Source organism: Lontra canadensis, unplaced genomic scaffold, assembly GCF_010015895.1.
Source record: "Lontra canadensis isolate GAN:19392208 unplaced genomic scaffold, GSC_riverotter_1.0 scaffold3, whole genome shotgun sequence".
Lineage (NCBI taxonomy): Eukaryota > Metazoa > Chordata > Mammalia > Carnivora > Mustelidae > Lontra > Lontra canadensis.
Window position 1 is genome coordinate 31,805,099 of NW_022630997.1, and position 18,582 is coordinate 31,823,680.

The window sequence follows — 18,582 nt, forward strand, 5'->3', positions numbered from 1 at the left end:
TACACTATTGTTTTTTTTAACTAGGCCATTAGTTATTAATTTTTTGAAGCTTTAGGCATGTATAATAAGTATGGAATGCAGAACAGATAGGGTTCCTTGCCTTCCCCTTCTAGCAGTTGCAAAGTATCAAGAGGCTGGTTGACAGTCGACCAATTGTTTACATTTGTGTAATACCTTGGCAGAAGGTGTTGTGTGTTATCAAAGACACCTGTCACCCCTTACTAAAATGCTCTACCATTTAAAAATTGTAAATAGGGACACCGGGGTGGCTCAGTTGGTTAAGCTTCTGCCTTCAGCTCAGGTCATGGTCCTGGGATCCAGGGATCTAGCCCCACATTGGGCTCCTTGCTCAGAGGGGAGTCTGCTTCTCCCTCTCCCTCGGCCACTCCCCCTGCTTTGCTCTCTCTCTATCAAATATATAAATAAGATCTTTTTTTAAAAAAAGTTCCTCCAGTAGGAAAGAAGGCCTGCCACTCAGCCTGCATAAGGGTAGGGAGGAATTCCTTTGACCCCCACACCAGGCATCTTGAAAATTCCACTAGCTTCAGCCTGCGGCAGAAGACCCTTGGGGTCCCTTCCATCCTGGGCACTGGTCACAGACATTTCCGAGTAGTCCTTCTCTCCGAAGCAAAATGAAGTTGTTTTAGCAACAGGTAACTTCACTCTTCCTCCATTGTAACAGGCCCCCCAGGGGTCCCCCTCAGCAATAAGGCACATTCCGTCTAGAGTTCGTCTCCTTCTCCAGCTTGTGGACATTTCAGTAAATCTCTCCCGTCTGCATGTCCTAGTCAAAGGCGCCCATGGAGCAAGACAGACTGTCAATGTCATGAGGATGTCGTGGTCCGGGGCCAATCCAAACCACGGGAGATGTCTGACTGGTCAAAGTACTTTTCCATGCAGTGGTCAGGAAAGAGGGAGTACAGGGACCCCTTGTGCTGCTCTAGAACAGCCAGGGCGGTCTTCTCAGCTGTGGTGTTAGCCAAGTACCTCTCAGTGGGCTCCACCTGCCCGTCATTGAACAGATTGTTTTTCTTGTCTTATCTGCTGCAGCCAGCATGACCACTGACTGATCTTCCCAGTTCGAAGCATAGACTTGTTCCAATGGTAGCAGCGTAGCCTCCTGACTGGCGAAGAGCCACAGAGCCGGCAGGGGCATTGACGGTCACTTGCTGCACTCACATGCTGAGCAGACACCACTGGCAAACATTTTCTGCAGGAATATCTATGAAGAGCGGAGAGTTGGACGCCTCCTCCCCCACCTGGAGTTTCGTCGCCCTGGTAGCTCTTTGATGGAACGCACTCAGGCTTAATGGAAGACCTTGTCCTGGGGGCCATCTTGGTGCTAATGACTGTGGGAGAACTGACTCAGGACTAGATTTCCTTTTAGTCTTCTCTGAAAGAGTCTTTGAAAATGAGTAACTCTCAGTGTTGGTGTCTGTGGTAGTAATGAGACCAAGGTCTCATACTTACCACATGGTAAAGCTAGAGTGGTCTTTGGCGCTCTCTCCTGACAGCTATGTGACCCTGAGTCACAGCCACCCATGTCAGAACCTCACACTAGTTTCTACGACAGCCTTCTCTTCTATCTTGATTTGGATCACTTGGTTGGTTCATGAGGCAAAGTTGAGCTCAGGCTGGAGGCCCACCAGCCTGGGATATTCGGTGTGTGCCGTGGGCAGTGTGTGTGTGTGTGTGTGTGTGTGTGTATTTTAAAGAAGGAAAAGAGAACACATATCAATCTAGAAAGTCAGTTCGATTCAGTTCAGTGAAGGGGCACCTGGCTGGCTCAGTCAGTGGAGCCTGTGACTCAGTCCCGAGGTTGTAAGTTCAGACCTCACAGTGGGTATAGAGATTACTTAAAAATAAGAAATGTGGGGTGCCTGTGTGGCTCAGTAGGTTAAATGTCTGCCTTTGGCTCCAGTCATGATCTCAGAGTCCTGGATTGAGCCCTGTACTGGGCTCCTTGTTCAGTGGGGAACCTCCTTCTCCCTCTCCCTCTGCTGCTCCCCTGCTTATATTCTATCTCTGCCAAATAAATAAATAAAATCTTTAAAATCAATCAATCAATCCTGGAACTCCTGGGTAGTTCTTGGTTGAGCATCTGACTCTTGATTTCAACTCAGGTCATGACCTCAGGTCATGAGATCATGCCCTGCATCAAGCCTTCTGAAGGTTCCCTCTCACCTTCTCCCTTTGCCCTTCCCTCCTGTACTTGCTCTCTCTCTCTTTCAAATAAAATAAATTTAAAATCTTTTTAAAAATACAGTTCAGTTCAGAGAGTTGTTATTGTATTTTTGAGGAAATGATGTATTTGTTAGCTTTGGTGTGGTAACAAACATGCCTCCTCCCCTAATCTCAGTGACTTACAACAATTTGCATTTCTCATTCACATTGCATGTTTCTATCTAGGATGGCTCTGCTTCTTGTATCTTCTCATTCCAGAACCAACCATTGAAAGGATCAATCCCCTATTGAGGATATGCCATTTTTATCACCAAGGGAAACAAGCAAGAGACAGAATTGAATCATCTAATGACTCTTAAAGTTTCTGCTTGACTGTGGTAACTATAAGTTCTGCTCATGTTCCACTGTCCAAAGCAGTCATATTGACAATGGGTTAGGAAGTACACTCTACCTTCGGGAAGACACTGCAGATTACACATATAATCCTCTTACAGGGAAGAGAGCAGGTAGTTGGAATCAATAATCCAAGTGCCTGAATATTGTAGTATGTTCACTGTTGCTGCAGGAGAGTATAGGAATATTGCTGTTATTTTTCTATTCTCATATCTTCCATTTTTACAGTATTTATATAATTTTCATAATTCAACATCTGTTCTCCTAGGGTAAACTACAGTGTCCATTACCTGGTCTTTAGTACATTGGAGACATTGGCTAACTATGAAAATTGTACCATTTATTTTGCACCTGTCAATCTCTCCACTTGGTTTCTTTTTGAACAGAGCTCAGACTGCTTCACACCTACATTTCTTTACTGTGTTTGTGATTGACTCCTGGACCCTTAAAAGCATTAGTGAAAATATATGTATAAAAGAAGCTGACATGTACTAGATATTCACAAAGACTGCTCAAATCTGAATCGTGTATTATTTGGATAGATAAAAATTTCAGTGCAACATAATAAAAACATTTGATTTTATTTATGGTATTTTATTTTATAATTCAACTTTTGTTACAAAAATAATAAATGTTCATTTTAGGAAATTACAAAAATATTTTAAAAAGCCAAAACCAGTGGGTAAATTTACTAGTCATCTCACCACCCTAACATAACCACTGTTACCATTTTAGTGAATATATTTTCAGTGATGGGGCATCTGGGTGGCTCAGCCAGTTAAACGACTGCCTTCGGCTCAGGTCATGATCCCAGGGTCATGGGATTGAGCCCCACATCCGACTCCTCACTTGGCGGGAGCCTGCTTCTCCCTTTCTCTCTGCCTGCTTGGCGGGAGGCTGCTTCTCCCTTTCCCTCTGCCTGCTGCTCCCCCTGTTTGTGCTCCCTCTCCGTGTAAGATAAATATTAACAAAATCTTTAAAAATATTTTTTTTCAGGGTGCCTGGGTGGCTCAGTCGTTAAGCGTCTGCGTTCGGCTCAGGTCATGATCCCAGGGTCCTGAGATCGAGCTCCCTGCTCAGCGGAAAGCCTGCTTCTCCCTCTCTCACTCCCCCTGCTTGTGTTCCCTTTCTGACTGTGTCTCTCTCTGTCAAATAAAAAAAATAAGATCCTTAAAAAAAAGAATATATTTTTCAGTGATATTTCTAGTATATGTAAATGTGTAAAAATGTATAAAATATAAAAATGTATAAAAATGTATAAAAAATCATGTTGTGATTGACTAGTTTCATTTCTCATATGATGTGACTAGTTGTTGATGCCATTAGGTATTACACCACATTATTAGTGGTTGCACAGTATCCTATCCTAAAGAAGCAACATAATTGAACTAGTTCTTTATTAATTATCAATGATTCTATTATAAATTTCCTCATAAATGAATAATTTCAAACAGCCACGATTAAAATTTCCATAGACCAGCTTTCTAGGATGAGAAATGCTGGAGCAAACGCTTACATGTAATTTTCAGTGCCAGCCACAGTATTGAATTACAAGAAAAGTACTCAAAAGTCATTCTATTTTGACAAACAAAAAAAGAGACAAACCAAAAAAATAGTCTCTTAACTATAGAGAACAAACTGATGGTTACCAGAGGGGAGATGGGTGGAGGGATGGGGGAAATAGGCAAAGGGAATTAAGAACACACTCATGGGGGTGCCTGGGAGGCTCAGTGGGTTAAAGCCTCTGCCTCCGGCTCAGGTCATGATCTCAGGGTCCTGGGATCGAGCCCCACATCGGGCTCTCTGCTCAGTGGGGAGCCTGCTTCCTCTTCTCTCTCTGCCTGCCTCTCTGCCTACTTGTGATCTCTGTCTGTCAAATAAATAAATAAAATATTTAAAAAAAAAAAAAGAAGACACTCATGATGATGAGTGCTAAGTGATATACAGAATTGTTTTTTTTATATATGTTTCTTTTTAAGATTTTATTTATTTCAGGGACGCCTGGGTGGCTCAGTTGGTTAAGCGGCTGCCTTCGGCTCAGGTCATGATCCCAGCGTCCTGGGATCGAGTCCCACATCGGGCTCCTTGCTCGGCGGGGAGCCTGCTTCTCCCTCTGCCTCTGTCTGCCTGTGCTCGCTCGCTCTCCCTCTGTCGCTGAAAAATAAATAAAATCTTTAAAAAAAAAAAATTAAAAAAAAAAAAAGATTTTATTTATTTCAGACAAGAGAGAGTGAGAGTGAGAGAGAGAGAGAGAAAGAGAGATAGCATGAGCAAGAGGAGGAGCAGAGGGAGAAGCAGTCTCCCTACTGAGCAAGGAGCCCAATCATGACCTGAGCCGAAGGCAGACACTTCGCTGACTGAGCTACCCAGGCAACCCTAGAATTGCTGAATCACTATATTGTACAACTAAAACTAATATAACACTATATGTTAATTACACTGGTATTAAAATAAACATTTTAAAAAATCATTGTGGGGTGCCTGGGTGGCTCAGTGTGTTAAACCTCTGCCTTCAGCCCAGGTCATGATCTTGGGGTCCTGAGATCGAGCCCCACATCAGCTCCCTGCTCAGCGGGGAGCCTGCTTCCTCCTCTCTCTCTGCCTGCCTCTCTGCCTACTTGTGATCTCTGTCAAATAAATAAATAAAATCTTTAAAAAAAATCATTGTATTTTGGTGTCTAATATATGATTGCAGATCATCTGTGCTATTAGGCTTCTTGCATTCCTCAATCCTCTAAAGAAGTACCAAGCTATGACATGATTTTAAACCAAGTGAAGAACTCTCATTTTCAGAAATAGTGAACTCAATAATTCAGAACTAACCTTCTATTGAAGACAACTAAAATAATTCATATGAACTATAAAAAGCTTTCTCCTAAAAACAGAAAAATGTTAACAAGTAACAAGGAATCACCTTGCCAATCATTGGCAAGAGACAATTGCTCAGAAAAAGTGAACAGCCAGAGAGGAGAACTCAGTTTGGGGGCCACTTTTGCAATCAGCAGAGTAGCTAAAAAGCTGAGGGAGCTAACTAAGGTCATGTATGTTAGACTCTCAGGCTTTTCAAGGCAGAGTCAGTCCTGGAAAACCACTCCAAGCTCAGGACTGTAATCCTGAGTGGCTGCACCCTGGAAGTAAGAGTAAACTGAAAATAAACTAGCTTTCTCCTGTGCTTCAGCTCAATTTCAAGTACTCTGGGTGATTCAGAAAAATCTCAAGCACTGAAAATGCTTGTGGTCCTTCTGGATTGCTAGTAGGGCCCCTCACATTTGCCAAAGTCAATGGAAACCCTTTCTGTAAGAAGATGATATTATCCTAGTCTTAACATCACTCCAACAAATTTTTCAAGTACAGTTTTCAGCACACAATCAAAGATAATCAGACATAAAAGGAGACAAAATAAGAACAAGAGCCAGCATAAACACTAGACAATAGACTTTCAACAGTCCAGACAGTGGGGTCATTAGACATAAATCAGAAAAAAAAAAAATCTTAGTATGGTCCGTAGGATAAAAATTGAACTTTTGATACAAAATTGAAAACTAAACAAAACATAAATTGGGGTGCCTGGCTGGCTGAGTCAGTATAGCATGAGATTCTTGATCTCAAGATTGTGAGTACAAACCCAATGTTGGGTGGAGAGGTTACTTTAAAATAAAGCCTTGGGGTGCCTGGATAGCTCAGTTGTTGAGCGTGTGCCTTCGGCTCGGGTCATGACCCTTTTGGTCCTGGGATCGAGACCCACACTGAGCTCCCTGCTTAGTGGGAAGCCTGCTTCTCTCTCTCCCACTCGCCCTGCTTATGTTCCCTCTCTTGCTGAGTCTCTCTCTGTCAAAAAGATAGATAGATAGATAGATAGATAGATAAATAAATAAATAAATGAAGTCTTGGCTATTGTGAGTGCTGTGAATTGTGGAAGACTGATGATTCACAGACCTGTACCTGAAGCAAATAATACATTATATGTTAGTGAAATTTAAAAAAAATAAATACAAATTAAAATAAAAAAATAAAGTCTTGGAGCACTTGGTAGCTCAGTTGGTTAAGCATCTGCCATTGGTTCAGATCATGATCTCAGGGTCCTGGGATCGAGCCCCATGTCCCCTGCTCAGCAGGGAGTCCTCCTCTCCCTCCCCCTGCTCATGCTCTCTGTCTCTCAAATAAATAAATAAAATCTTTTAAAAATAAAAGATAGAATAAAATAAAATCTTAAAAAACAACCACTATAAATTGAAGATTCAAAAGCCAATAAATATAATGGCACAAATTAAGAACTCAAGATATGGGTCTAAAAACAGATTAGATGAAGAAGATAGCTTTGAAGAATCATTCAAAATTAGAAAATTCACATGTATTTAGACTTTTAGTTTCTGTAGGTTATATTATGAATCATAGGTTTGTTTAACATTTTTCAGCTGCTCAGGGACCCTATTTCCCCCAAGATCTTGGCACCTTTCATCAGAGATGACTTTCCTCCTTGTCTGCAAGGTCATCTGTAATACTTGCTGCAGTGTTTCTTATCAGTTCTTTCCAGTCTGAGAAGCCATACCCAGGCTCAGAAGCTATGGACACCAGGGTAGTCTCATTCTCTTCTAGACTCAGCTGTGCTGGTATCCCTTTTTCCCTCCATCTGAACCCAGACCCAAGGTATCTCTGCTCCTGGCTTCACTCTATAACAGATACATCCTTCCTAGGGGAGTGGAATGTCCCTTCCCATTGTCCCAGAGTTGCTCCTCCCTCTCTCAAAGGCAAATCACTCCTTCTTCTCTAGAATACAGCTCTTACCTATTTTCCTGATCAGGGAAGCCTTATCATGTAACTAAAAGTCTTGTCAATCAGGAAAAAAAGGGGGGGGGCGTCCTTGAGGGTGGGGACTGTTCAGGGAGGGAAAACAGCATCCTCTTCTGAGATCAGAAGGCCTGGGCCCCCAGAGGGTCAGAATGGACTTGTGACAGTACAACCTGGCCCACTGTCCCACCCCCATTTTGACCTTGACTGTGGAGTACAGGAAGGCCCTGCACCCAAGGGGATCCACCCTGTCACCTCTGGTGACCTTCAAAGCCTGCTGTAAGGACCCCCATCAGCATGGGGTAGGGCGAAGGGCCCTCATCGAGCAGCCTCAGTACATCCATCCTGCCACTGGGTGGCACTGTGACCCCTCAGAGAGGGAACAGCACCCACTGGGAGACTGACCACAAAAAGGACTGGGAATACCATGCCTGCCCTAATGCGCTGGGCATTGTGGTTACAAAAAAGTATAAGAAATGGTTCCTGCCACCCGTGAGCCCATGGTGGGACAGATAAACACATGGATAATAGATTAATTGCTCCAACAACCCATTCCAGCTGTGGGGCTCAGGGAAGGAGGAGGCACTTGAGCCTTGATGCAGAATTGGCCATTCTAGGACAGGCTGGCTGTGATGGTGCTGACTCCCAGGGCACACCGCACAGATGGGGATGGGGGAGGTTCACAGACTCCCAGCAAGGAATGGCAGGTAGGGAGCTGGGGACTGGGGGCACCTGGCACAGGTGAGGAAGGATGGGCATCTGTGCACAGGGTTTCAGCACCAGCAAGCTCAGGTGCTCTTTGTGTCCATGGAGCACTTAGCTCAGAGATGTGGTGAGGCCCCTGGTGCTCCCACGACTAGAAAATGCTGGAAGATCCTGGCAGGAGCAGAAGACTACTGGCGTCCTGTCCTCTTGCTGTGCTTTTCTCTGCTCAGCCTCCAGTTCCAGCACTGGTCCCATCTTGCTGCAGGATCCGGGGTCAGACACCACAGCTCTCTGGCCTCCGTGACTGTTTGTGTACAAGGGATCTTTCATATGCACAAATATGTTGAAAAATGAAAAAGTTTAGTCAGAAGCCACAGAGCAGGAAAAAATAATCCAAAGAGCATCAAAAACTACGCATGCTGTTTCCTGCTGCCCTGGTCTTTTTGGAGGTGGGGCCACTGGGGAGGAGGACTCCCTTGGCTCCCTTCAGGCCTGGGCAGGACCCAATAGAAAACCAGATTGTAACTATTTGTCCGTGGAGAACAGTCCATCTCCACAAAGTCTGTAAAATTTAATAAGCAGAACTTTGCAGCAAGGAAACAATTTAATATCTGGTATATACATTTTCATTAAAATCTTAAAGATGGAACAAAGACTCTGTTTTCAAATTTCCTATTCAGAAGTTAACTTATTATGGTGTTGAAATCCACATGGAAACAGTTGAACTGAAATGAGTTTCCTAAAACAAAACACAAGTAGTAATGGACTGGCAAGTTTGAGACTAATGACTTCAAACCCTGGATGGTGGGCAAGGCCTCAGCCTGACTCTGGTCTACACGCACAACCACCAGAAGGGGGTGCCCGTTGTGTCCCTTATCCCCCACCCCCTACCCCCCACCCCCACCACCACCATAGGAATCTGGGGACCAGCAAGGGTGCTCAGGGCTCCAGGCCAGTGCAGACAGTACTATTTCAACCAGATACTCCCCACCTCCTTTTGTAATTTACAAATGAAGCTGATAAGAGGTGATAAGGCACTTGGAGACACCCAGTGTTTGTCAGGGAAGAGGCTCCTCCCTACATTCCCCTCTACTAGTGTTCAGCCCCAGAGCCAAACCTGCCCAGCTCAAACTGGGGAACCCAGGTCACCTTTTAGAGAGATTATTCCCCTCCACCTAGTGAAGATTCCAGAAGAGGCACAAGGGGCTTTGCATAGCAAAGTGCATAGCATGCACATCCTTTTCATTAAAAGGTATATTACAGTTCTGTTAAATTACAGTTTTCCAAAGATGCTTTCAAACGCACATTTTACTGCAAACAACATAAATTTTATGTAATTATTTGAATAATGATGAAAGGGAAGAGATGAACCCTGGGGAGAGGTAATGGGGATTAAGGGAGATAAAGTCCTTCCAGTCCCACCCTCTCCTCTGCTTTTGTCCATTTGCTCCTACTCTGTTACTTTTTTAAAGTATAAAGAATCATGCAGCAATAAGTCAAGAAAAGCCTTGGCCCAGGCTTTGGAGTACAACACCACAGTCAGAAGGTATGTAATTACATCCCCAAACTGACAAGAAGTCAGCACACACTAGACTCGGTACAGAAAGCTCCAGCTTTATGCACAGAAAACTGGTCTTGGAGGAGGGGTGATTGAGTTTTCAGAAGATATGATGTGACGCCCACACACACAGATTTATTATCTGCAACTATATGTCCCAGAAGAGTCTTTTGGGAGACATGAGAAGTTCTCTATTCCTAATCTGTCTTGCAGAATGCTTCTAATCTCTTTGCAGAGTATCCTAGCACCCCTGATTTCCTTTTATACATTTTAGGTATGTATTTAGAGCAAGTGATATTGTATCTGGTCTTCCGTCAATCAGAGCTTACGGTTGACTTTGACATTGTCAGTACCTTGGTCATGTATTATCCTCAACACAAAAAGAACATATATAAACTAAATTTTTAAAAATAAGTGGTAAAAGACACGAAAAATACAATTCATAAAAGGTTAAGAAATGCCCGGTGTTAGATGAAACTGTCCCTCACCTTTTATGACTACGCATATAATCTGATACAACTGAGAATAGTTTCAAAATGTTTCAGTGTGTATGCTCTGATAAGCAGTTCCACTTCTCCAAATGTATCCTATGGAAACATTCGCTCAACTAAACAGAGACAGATGTACAAGGATTTTCGTTGTAGCTTTATATAGTATAGGAAATTTATTATAGAAAAACTGGAAAAAAGCATAAAAGTCCCTCAAGAGCAGATTCGGACTTCTCCAAGCCTCAGCCAGACGCGGGGAGCCGAGCCAGCAGGACCGAGCGCCGAGTGCCCCTCTCGCTCCTGCGGAGCCCCTGCTGGGACCCTCTGTGCGACTGGTACCCGGCGCACAGCCCCCTCTTGGACTGGGCCTTCGGGCTGGCCCAGCTGCCCCAGGAGCCCGCACAGTGTTGGTTGGGCCACAGCCGCTGGCAGGGCTATCTGCGCCGGCTGCCTGGGGCGGCGCTGGAGGGCCCTGCCCCGCTGCAGCCCTGGGCTCTGCCTGCAGCTCCGAAGCGCGGCTCGGAGATTTCGCAGACGGTCAACCGCTGGCGTGTCCCTGGACGTCCACCGCTTCGCGCCCAGGAGTTGACAGTCAAAACCAACGACTGCGTGGTGGCGATCACCGGCAAGTACGGAGAGAGGCAGAAGGAGCATGGCTACGTCTCGCGGTGCCTCTGTAGAAAATACACATTGCTCCACATCCCATCCCCCACCCCCCTCCCCTCTGAAACCCTCAGTTCCTTTCCTGGAGCCCACAGTCTCTCATTGTCTCCCTCTCTGATCCCTGCCCCCTTCAGTTTTCCCTTCATTCTCCTTTTGTCCTCTGTTCTATTCCTTCTGCTCCACATATGAGTGAAACCAGATAATTGTCTTTCTCTGCTTGACTTATTTCACTTAGCATAATCTCCTGGGTTCACCCATGAGCATGCCAATGGTGGATAATGGCTGAGTAATATTCCATTGTATGTATGAACTGCATCTTTATCCATCCATCTGTTGAAGGGCACCGAGGCTCTTTTCACAGTTTGTCTATTGTGGTCATTGCTGCTATGAACATTGGGGTGCATATGGCCCTTCTTTTCACCAAACCTGTATCTTTGGGGTAAATACCTAGCTAGTAGTGCAATTGCTGGGTCATAGGGTAGCTCTATTTTTAACTTTTTGTGGAACCTCCATACTGTTTTCCAAAGTGGCTGCACCAGCTCTCATTCCCACCAGCAATGTTTCAGAGAGGATAGGGTGAGGGGTTGGGGTAGCTGGGTGATGGTTAGTAAGGAGGACACACATTGTGATGAGCACTGGGTGTTCTATGCAACTAATGAATCATGGAACACTACATCAAAAACTAATGATGTACTGTATGGTGACTAACTTAACGTAATTAAAAAAAAGAAAAGAAAAAATACATGCTCCTCTCTACGGTGGACCCTACCCTGGTCTCCCCCTCTCCATTCCCTGAGGGCAGGCTCACGCTAAAGGTGCCAATTCCAAGGCCAGCCACCCAGTCATCAGAAGTCACTTTCCCTGGATACCTGGATGCCTCAGTGGGTTAAAGCCTCTGCCTTCGGCTCAGGTCATGGTCATAGGGTCCTGGGATCGAGACCCACATCGGGCTTTCTGCTCAGTGGGAAGCCTGCTTCCCACCCCCCTACCCCCACCTGCTTCTATGCCTACTTGTGATCTCTCTCTCTCTCGGTCAAATAAATAAATAAAATCTTAAAAAAAAAAAAAGTCAGTATCCCTGTCATCTTTAAGGCATCTTAGAGCATGGGGGCCCAGAAGCTGGGACATCAGAGCAGCCTGGAGCCAAGGAATGGGCTTAGCCCTGCTGTCCACCTGTCACCTCTGTAGTCATTACTACCACCCGCCAGTAGAGTTCAAAGCAACAATGACCCCCTCCCAAAAAATGTAGCTTGGTTAAACTATTGGTTAACCATACAATAGTCCATGAGACAATTAAAAAGTATAAGGTAAATCCGTACCTCTTGATATACGCCAAGATGTCCTCAAAATACTGTCAAGTAAAAAAGGAAAGCAGATTAAAAACTAGTATGGTCCCTATGAGTTCTATGGAAACGTATGAATCTATATATACATTGAAAACCTGGAAAGTTACACAGGTTAAATTTGTTAAATTTCCGTGATTGACTAGCTTTGGGATGGATTTAAATTTTCCTGTTCTCAGGGTGTCTGGGTGGCTCAGTCAGTTAAGTGTTTGCCTTTGGCTCAGGTTCTGATCCTGGGGTCCTGGGATTGAGCCCTGTATTGGATTCCCTGCTCAGCCGTGAGCCTGCTTCTTCCTCTTCCTCTCCCCCTCCCCTGACTTGTGTTCTCTCTTCCCTCTCTCTCTCTCAAATAAATAAAATCTTTTTTAAAAAGAAAATAAAAGTAATAAATTGTCCTGTTCACATCCGGATTTTTTAAAAAAAACTTCTATAATATTTCTTAGTATTATGATCAGCTAAAAAAAAAAAATAGGATTCCCAATTGGGGAGAAAACAATTATTCCAACTCCTGAATCTTTGAACATTTTATGAGTTATCTACCTTCCTACAGGTCAGGGAGGAAGCCAATTATATCATCTCAATCTTATACATGGGTACCTTGAACCCCCAAAAGTATAGGGATCCTGGCCAGGATCACACAGACAGAAGCACATGTTCCCACCTCTTCAACTAGATGTTTCACAATGAGCTTTGTTTTGTTTTGTTCTTTCTGGCAGCCATACTTTCTGCCCCAAGGATCTTCAGGCAGAGCTATGCTGGTATCCTGTATTTTCCTGTAACAAACACCGTCAATATCCTGCCTGTCCCCTCTTAACCTTTATCATTTCATTGCACACGAGCCTGACTTCTGAATGCCAGCAGCTGTAGATAATTGCCTGACAGCACTTTCTGGCTGCTGGAAACCACTTTGCCTTCAAAACAGTCCAGAAGTGACAGAGAGCTAATCCCTCCAGGTAGCAGCACTCTACTTAATCACAGGCAGCAGCTGCTCTATAAATACCCCCATGCCCTCACACCTCAGGGGGCTAACACTGCAGCAGGCATTCTACACTGGCTTCCCAAGTTCTGTAGTGGGACTGACCTCCAGATGCCTACAATAGTAACCTGCTTGGTAACATACCCTGTATTGACTTCCTTCCCACTTTTCCACCTCCTTACTAGCATTTCTGGGAATCCCTTCCCAAATGGAATGCTTTCACTGAAATCCTTATCTCAATGAACAATCTTGGGAAAACTGAACAGCCACATGCCAAAGAAGGAAACTGGCCCAGAATCTTATACCATACACAAAAATTAAATCCACTCAAAATGGACTGAAGATTTGAATGCAAGTCATGAAACCATAGAACTCCTAGGAAAAAAATACAGGAAGTAAGCAACTTGACATTGGTCCTGGCGATCATTTTCTGGATTTGACTCCAAGAGCAACAAAAACAAAATAAACATGTGAGACTACATCAAACTAAAAGCTTCTGCACAGCAAAGGACATCATCAACAGAACAAAAAGACAGGGACACCTGGGTGGCTCAGTCAGTTAAGCATCTGCCTTTGGCTCAGGCCACGATCTCAGGGTCCTGGGATAGAGCCCCACATTGGGCTCCTTGCTCAGTGGGGAACTTGCTTTTCCCTCTCCCCCTGTTTTTGTCCTTTACTTCTCTCTGTCGAAAAAACAAACAACTTTTTAAAAAATGAAAAGACAACTTATTAAATAAGGGTAAAAACTTTCAAATCATTTATGTATATGATTTTATCCTAATATATATATAAATGACCTCTGATAAGGGGTAAATATCCAAAATATACAAGGAACTCTACAACTGAATAACAAAAAACAATCTAGTTAGGAAATGGGCAGAGGAATTGAATAGGCATTTTTCCAAAGAAGACATACAGATGACAAACAGGTACATGAAAAGATCCCCCAAATTGGGCACCTGGGTGGCTTAGTTGGCTGAGTGTCTAACCTTAGTTCAGGTCATGATCTTGGGGTCCTGAGATCAAGCCTGGTGCCAGGCTTTGGGACCAGCAGGGAGTCTACTTCTCCCACTCTCTCTGTCCCTCTGCCCCACCCTCTGCTTGTTCTTTCTCTCTCTCTCAAATAAATAACATCTTTAAAAAAAAGAAAAGATGCTCAAAATCATTTATCAAGAGGGAAAGGCAAATCAAAACCATAATGAGATATCCCCCTTATACCTGGTTATTATCAAAAAGACAAGAAATAATAAGTGTTGGCAAGGATGTAGAGAAAAGGGAACATATATACACTGTTGGTGGGAATATACATTCATATGGTCACTAGGGAAAACAGTATAGAAGTTCCTCAAAAATTAAAAATAGAACTACCATATGATCCAACAATTTCACTTTGGTAAATTTATCTGAAGGTAACAAAAACACTAACTTGAAAGACACATGCACTCTCATGTTCATTGCAGCATTACTTACAATAGCCAAGACATGGAAGCAAGCTAAGTGTCCATCAATAGATGAATGGATAAACAAAATGTGATATAAATAATGGAATATTATTTAGCCATAAAAAAGAAAAAGTCTTGCCATTTGCCATCAACAACATGGATGGAACTTGAAGACATCATACTAAATGAAATGTCAGATAGAGAAAGACAAATACTATATAATTTCATTTATAAGTGGAAGCTAAACAACAAAACAAAACAAACTCAAACTCACAAATACAGAGAACAGATTAGTGGTTGCCAGAGGTAGGGGTTGGGGAGGGAGGTGAGATAAGTGAAGGGGGTCGAAAGGTACAAATTCCCAGTCATAAGACAAGTCCTGGGGAGAAGATGTGCAGCATGATGGCTAGAATTAATAATACTGTATTGTATTAGAAGTTGCTAAGAAAGTCGATCTTAAAATTGTCATCACACACAAAAATCTGCAACTATGTGTGGTGACGGATGCTAACTGGACTTCCTGTGATCATTTCACAATACATACAATATCGACTCACTACACTGTATACCTGAAACTAATTATATTATGTCAACTATCTCAATTTTTAAAAATAAAATGAAAAAGAAAAGACAGAAACAGAAGAGTGTAAATAACATCCTACCTGTTTTTGTAAGAAAAGGGGGGAGGATGGGCACCTGGGCGGCTCAGTCATTAAACGTCTGCCTTCAACTCGGGTTATGATGCCAGGATCCTGGGATGGAGCCCTGCATCAGGCTCCCTGCTCAGCGAGAAGCCTGCTTCCCTATCTCCCATTCCCCCTGCTTGTGTTCCCTCTCTTCCTGTGTCTCTATCAAATACATAAATAAAATCTTTGAGGAAAAAAAGGGAGAGAAGAACTTGGTTGGCTCAGTTGGTTGAGCATCTGCCTTTGGCTCAGGTCATGATCTCAGGTCCTGGCATTTTGCCCTGAATGGGGCTCCATGCTCAGCAGGGAGTCTGCTTGTCCTTCTCCCTCTATATACTATATTAGTTTCAGGTGTACAAAATAATTATTTAATATTTTACATATTGCAAAGTGATAATCACAATAAGTCTAGTTAACATCCATCAGCACATATAGTCATAAAACTATTTGTATTGTGATGGGAACTTCTTTTTTATTTTTTAAGATTTACTTATTTTTTAAAAGATTTTATTTATTTATTTGACAGAGAGAGAGATCACAAGCAGGCAGAGAGGCAGGCAGAGACAGAGAGGGAAGCAGGCTCCCTGCTGAGCAGAGAGCCCGATGTGGGGCTTGATCCCAAGACTGTGAGATCATGACCTGAGCCAAAGGCAGAGGCTTTAACCCACTGAACCACCCAGGCACCCCAAGATTTATTTACTAATTTGAGAGAGAGAGTGCTTGTGTGGAGGGATAGCAGGGGAAGGGGCAGAGGGAGAGGGAGAGAGAAACTCAAGCAGATTGTACACTGAGCACAGAGCCGGAAGCTGGGCTTGATTCTAGCACCCTGGGATGACCACCCAAGCAGAAACCAAGAGTTGGAGACTCAACTGACTGTAGCACCCAGGTGCCCCATGATGGGTACTTCTATGATCTACTCTCTTAATAACTTCCCAATATGCAATACAGTATTATTAGCTGTAGTCACCATTCTATATACTACTTCCTATATTTACTTTTACTTGCATAAATAACCACTGGAAGGATTCGCAACAAAGAAATAAAAGAAAGTGGTTCTCTATAGAAGGCAGATGGGGAGGAGCACCTGGGTGGCTCAGTTAGTTAAGTGTCTGCCTTCATCTCAGGTCATGATCCCAGGATCCTGGGATCAAGCCTCTTATCAGGCTCCATGCTCAGTGGGGAGTCTGCTTCTCCCTCTCCACCTGCCCCTCCCCCTGCTCATACTCTCTCTCTAATAAATAAATTAAAAATCTTTAAAAAAAAAAAGGAGAAAGCAGGTGGGGAGGTAATGGGCTGGATGGGGGCTTAAGTGCAACCAAGACTTTTAAGCACAAACTTTTTAATACTGTTTTGATATTTGAGAGAAGTGTTACCTTTATGAAAAAGTAAATTACAAAAACCAAACAACAATGGTATCATCAAATCTGGTAAGGATCCAATAAAATGATTTTACACACCCACACAGCCATCTCCATCCAAGCAAGCATCACTCATTGCCAACATCAGAGGTCATTTTTCAGTTGCTTTTTAAATTTTTTTTTCTTTAAATCTTCTGGAACTCTGTGATGCATTGCAAGGAAATGTAATGTCTGGGTAGTGACTAGTTCAGTAACACAGGCTGGGAGAAATCTAGGTGAAGATGGGCCAAAGGGAGCTTTGACTTTCTTTTAAGGCTGCCAAGCATATGGACTTGTCTATGACTCTTGGTGGAAGGCAGAGATGATCATTTTCCACTATGGAAGCCATAAAGGCCAGATACTCTCTTTTCCAGCTTCCTTTACCCATAGGATATAGACTCATCTGACATATTATCAGTAGCTAATCAGATGCATCCTCCCCAAAACCTGAAGTGGGAGCTAATGGTATCCAGAATCCTCTCTAGGTCATCAGCAGTAGCGAGGGCACCATCCACGTCCTGGGACAGCAAAGGTGTCCAGGGCTAACAGGAGGTCCACACCATATGCTGACTGACCACATAGATGCAGCAGTGGTCTCCTTTCCCAGCTCTGGTTTCATTTTACAGCATCAACTGTTGCTGCCTTTCTGGCTGTATGGCTTCCCTCGGCCATGCCTATTTCCCAGGCCTGTGTCTCCAAGTCTCCTTCAATTCATTCTATGCATTCTGTTTTCCTTACATCTGTCAGAATTGGCTTCTGTTGCTTGCAGAACCTGACTGTGCATTAGGGGGTTCTCTAGGTGGAAGTCAGAGAAAATATGGGAACCAACAACCCAGCCAGCATCTCCAGACCTTTACCTTTGGCAAAAAACAAATGGGGAAGAGGGTAAAGCAGTCCCATAATTGCATGCATGCATCCGTGCGTGTGTGTGCGTGCGTATTACAGGGCCGCAGTGGGCGTGGCAGTCAGACAGGAGAACACAAGAGGCTTTCCTGAGAAGAGGCTGCTGGTCCCAGGTCCTGGGTCGAGCTGGGTCTAAAGCCGGCTGGGAGAGGTTGACAGCTACACACAGGTAATGGTTTTAACTAATTAGCAATAGGAGGTAAAAACTGGAAGTAGGACAGAGAATCTGTGAGAGGGAACTTTCTGCTACATAGTTACAGTCTGAAATCGGATGATTTTTTTAAAGATTTTATTTATATATTTATTTGAGAGAGAGAGCACAAATAGAGGGAGCAGCAGGCAGAAGGAGAAGGAGAAATAAACTCCCCACTGAGCAGGGAACCCAATGCAGAGCTTGATCCCAGGACCCCAAGATCATGACCAGAGTTGAAGGCAGATGTTTAACTGATGGAGCCACCCAGGTGCCCTGAACTGTATGATTTTTTTTTTTAAATAATGATCATTTGGGGCACCTGGATGGCTCATTTGTTAAGCATCTGCCTTCCGCTTCCATCGTGATCCTAGGGTCCTAGGATAGAGCCCTGCTTCAGGCTCCTTGCTCGGTGGGGAGCCTGCTTCTCCCTCTCTCTCTCCCCCTGCTTGTGTTCCCTCTCTTGCTGTTTCTCTTTGTCAAATAAATAAATAAAACCTTTAATTAAAAAAATAATGATCATCAGTTCATATGGCACTTTTGAACTTAAAAGACAGATGGGACAAAGGACTGCAGGGGTGCAGGTATGTGTGATTGCTCCTCTGTATATATCCAGAAAGACTTCTCTTAGATCTGATTCATTTATTCATTTTACACATGTTCACCGAGCAGATACAGAAGTGAATTAAAAATGTGCATCTCATATGATACTATATGTGGAAAAAAAGACTCCACTCCAAAACTCCTACAAAACTTGTACAGGAATTCAGTAAAGTGTCAGGATATAAAATCAATGCACAGAAATCAGTTGCATTTCTCTACACCAACAACAAGACAGAAGAAAGAGAAATTAAGGAGTTAATCCC

The 18,582-nt window shown here is 43.6% G+C and overlaps 1 protein-coding gene and 1 pseudogene across 1 annotated transcript; one reads left to right on the forward strand and one right to left on the reverse strand.

Annotated features, from left to right (window-relative positions):
• Positions 1-474: 474 nt before the first annotated feature.
• Positions 475-1,335, reverse strand: LOC116858285 (annotated as a pseudogene).
• Positions 1,336-8,486: 7,151 nt separating this feature from the next.
• Positions 8,487-11,939, forward strand: LOC116858293 (heat shock protein beta-1-like). The gene is made up of 4 exons (XM_032843002.1): positions 8,487-8,519; positions 10,357-10,813; positions 11,533-11,664; positions 11,881-11,939. The coding sequence occupies exons 1-4, from the start codon at positions 8,487-8,489 to the stop codon at positions 11,937-11,939; spliced, it is 681 nt and encodes a 226-aa protein (XP_032698893.1).
• Positions 11,940-18,582: the final 6,643 nt, after the last annotated feature.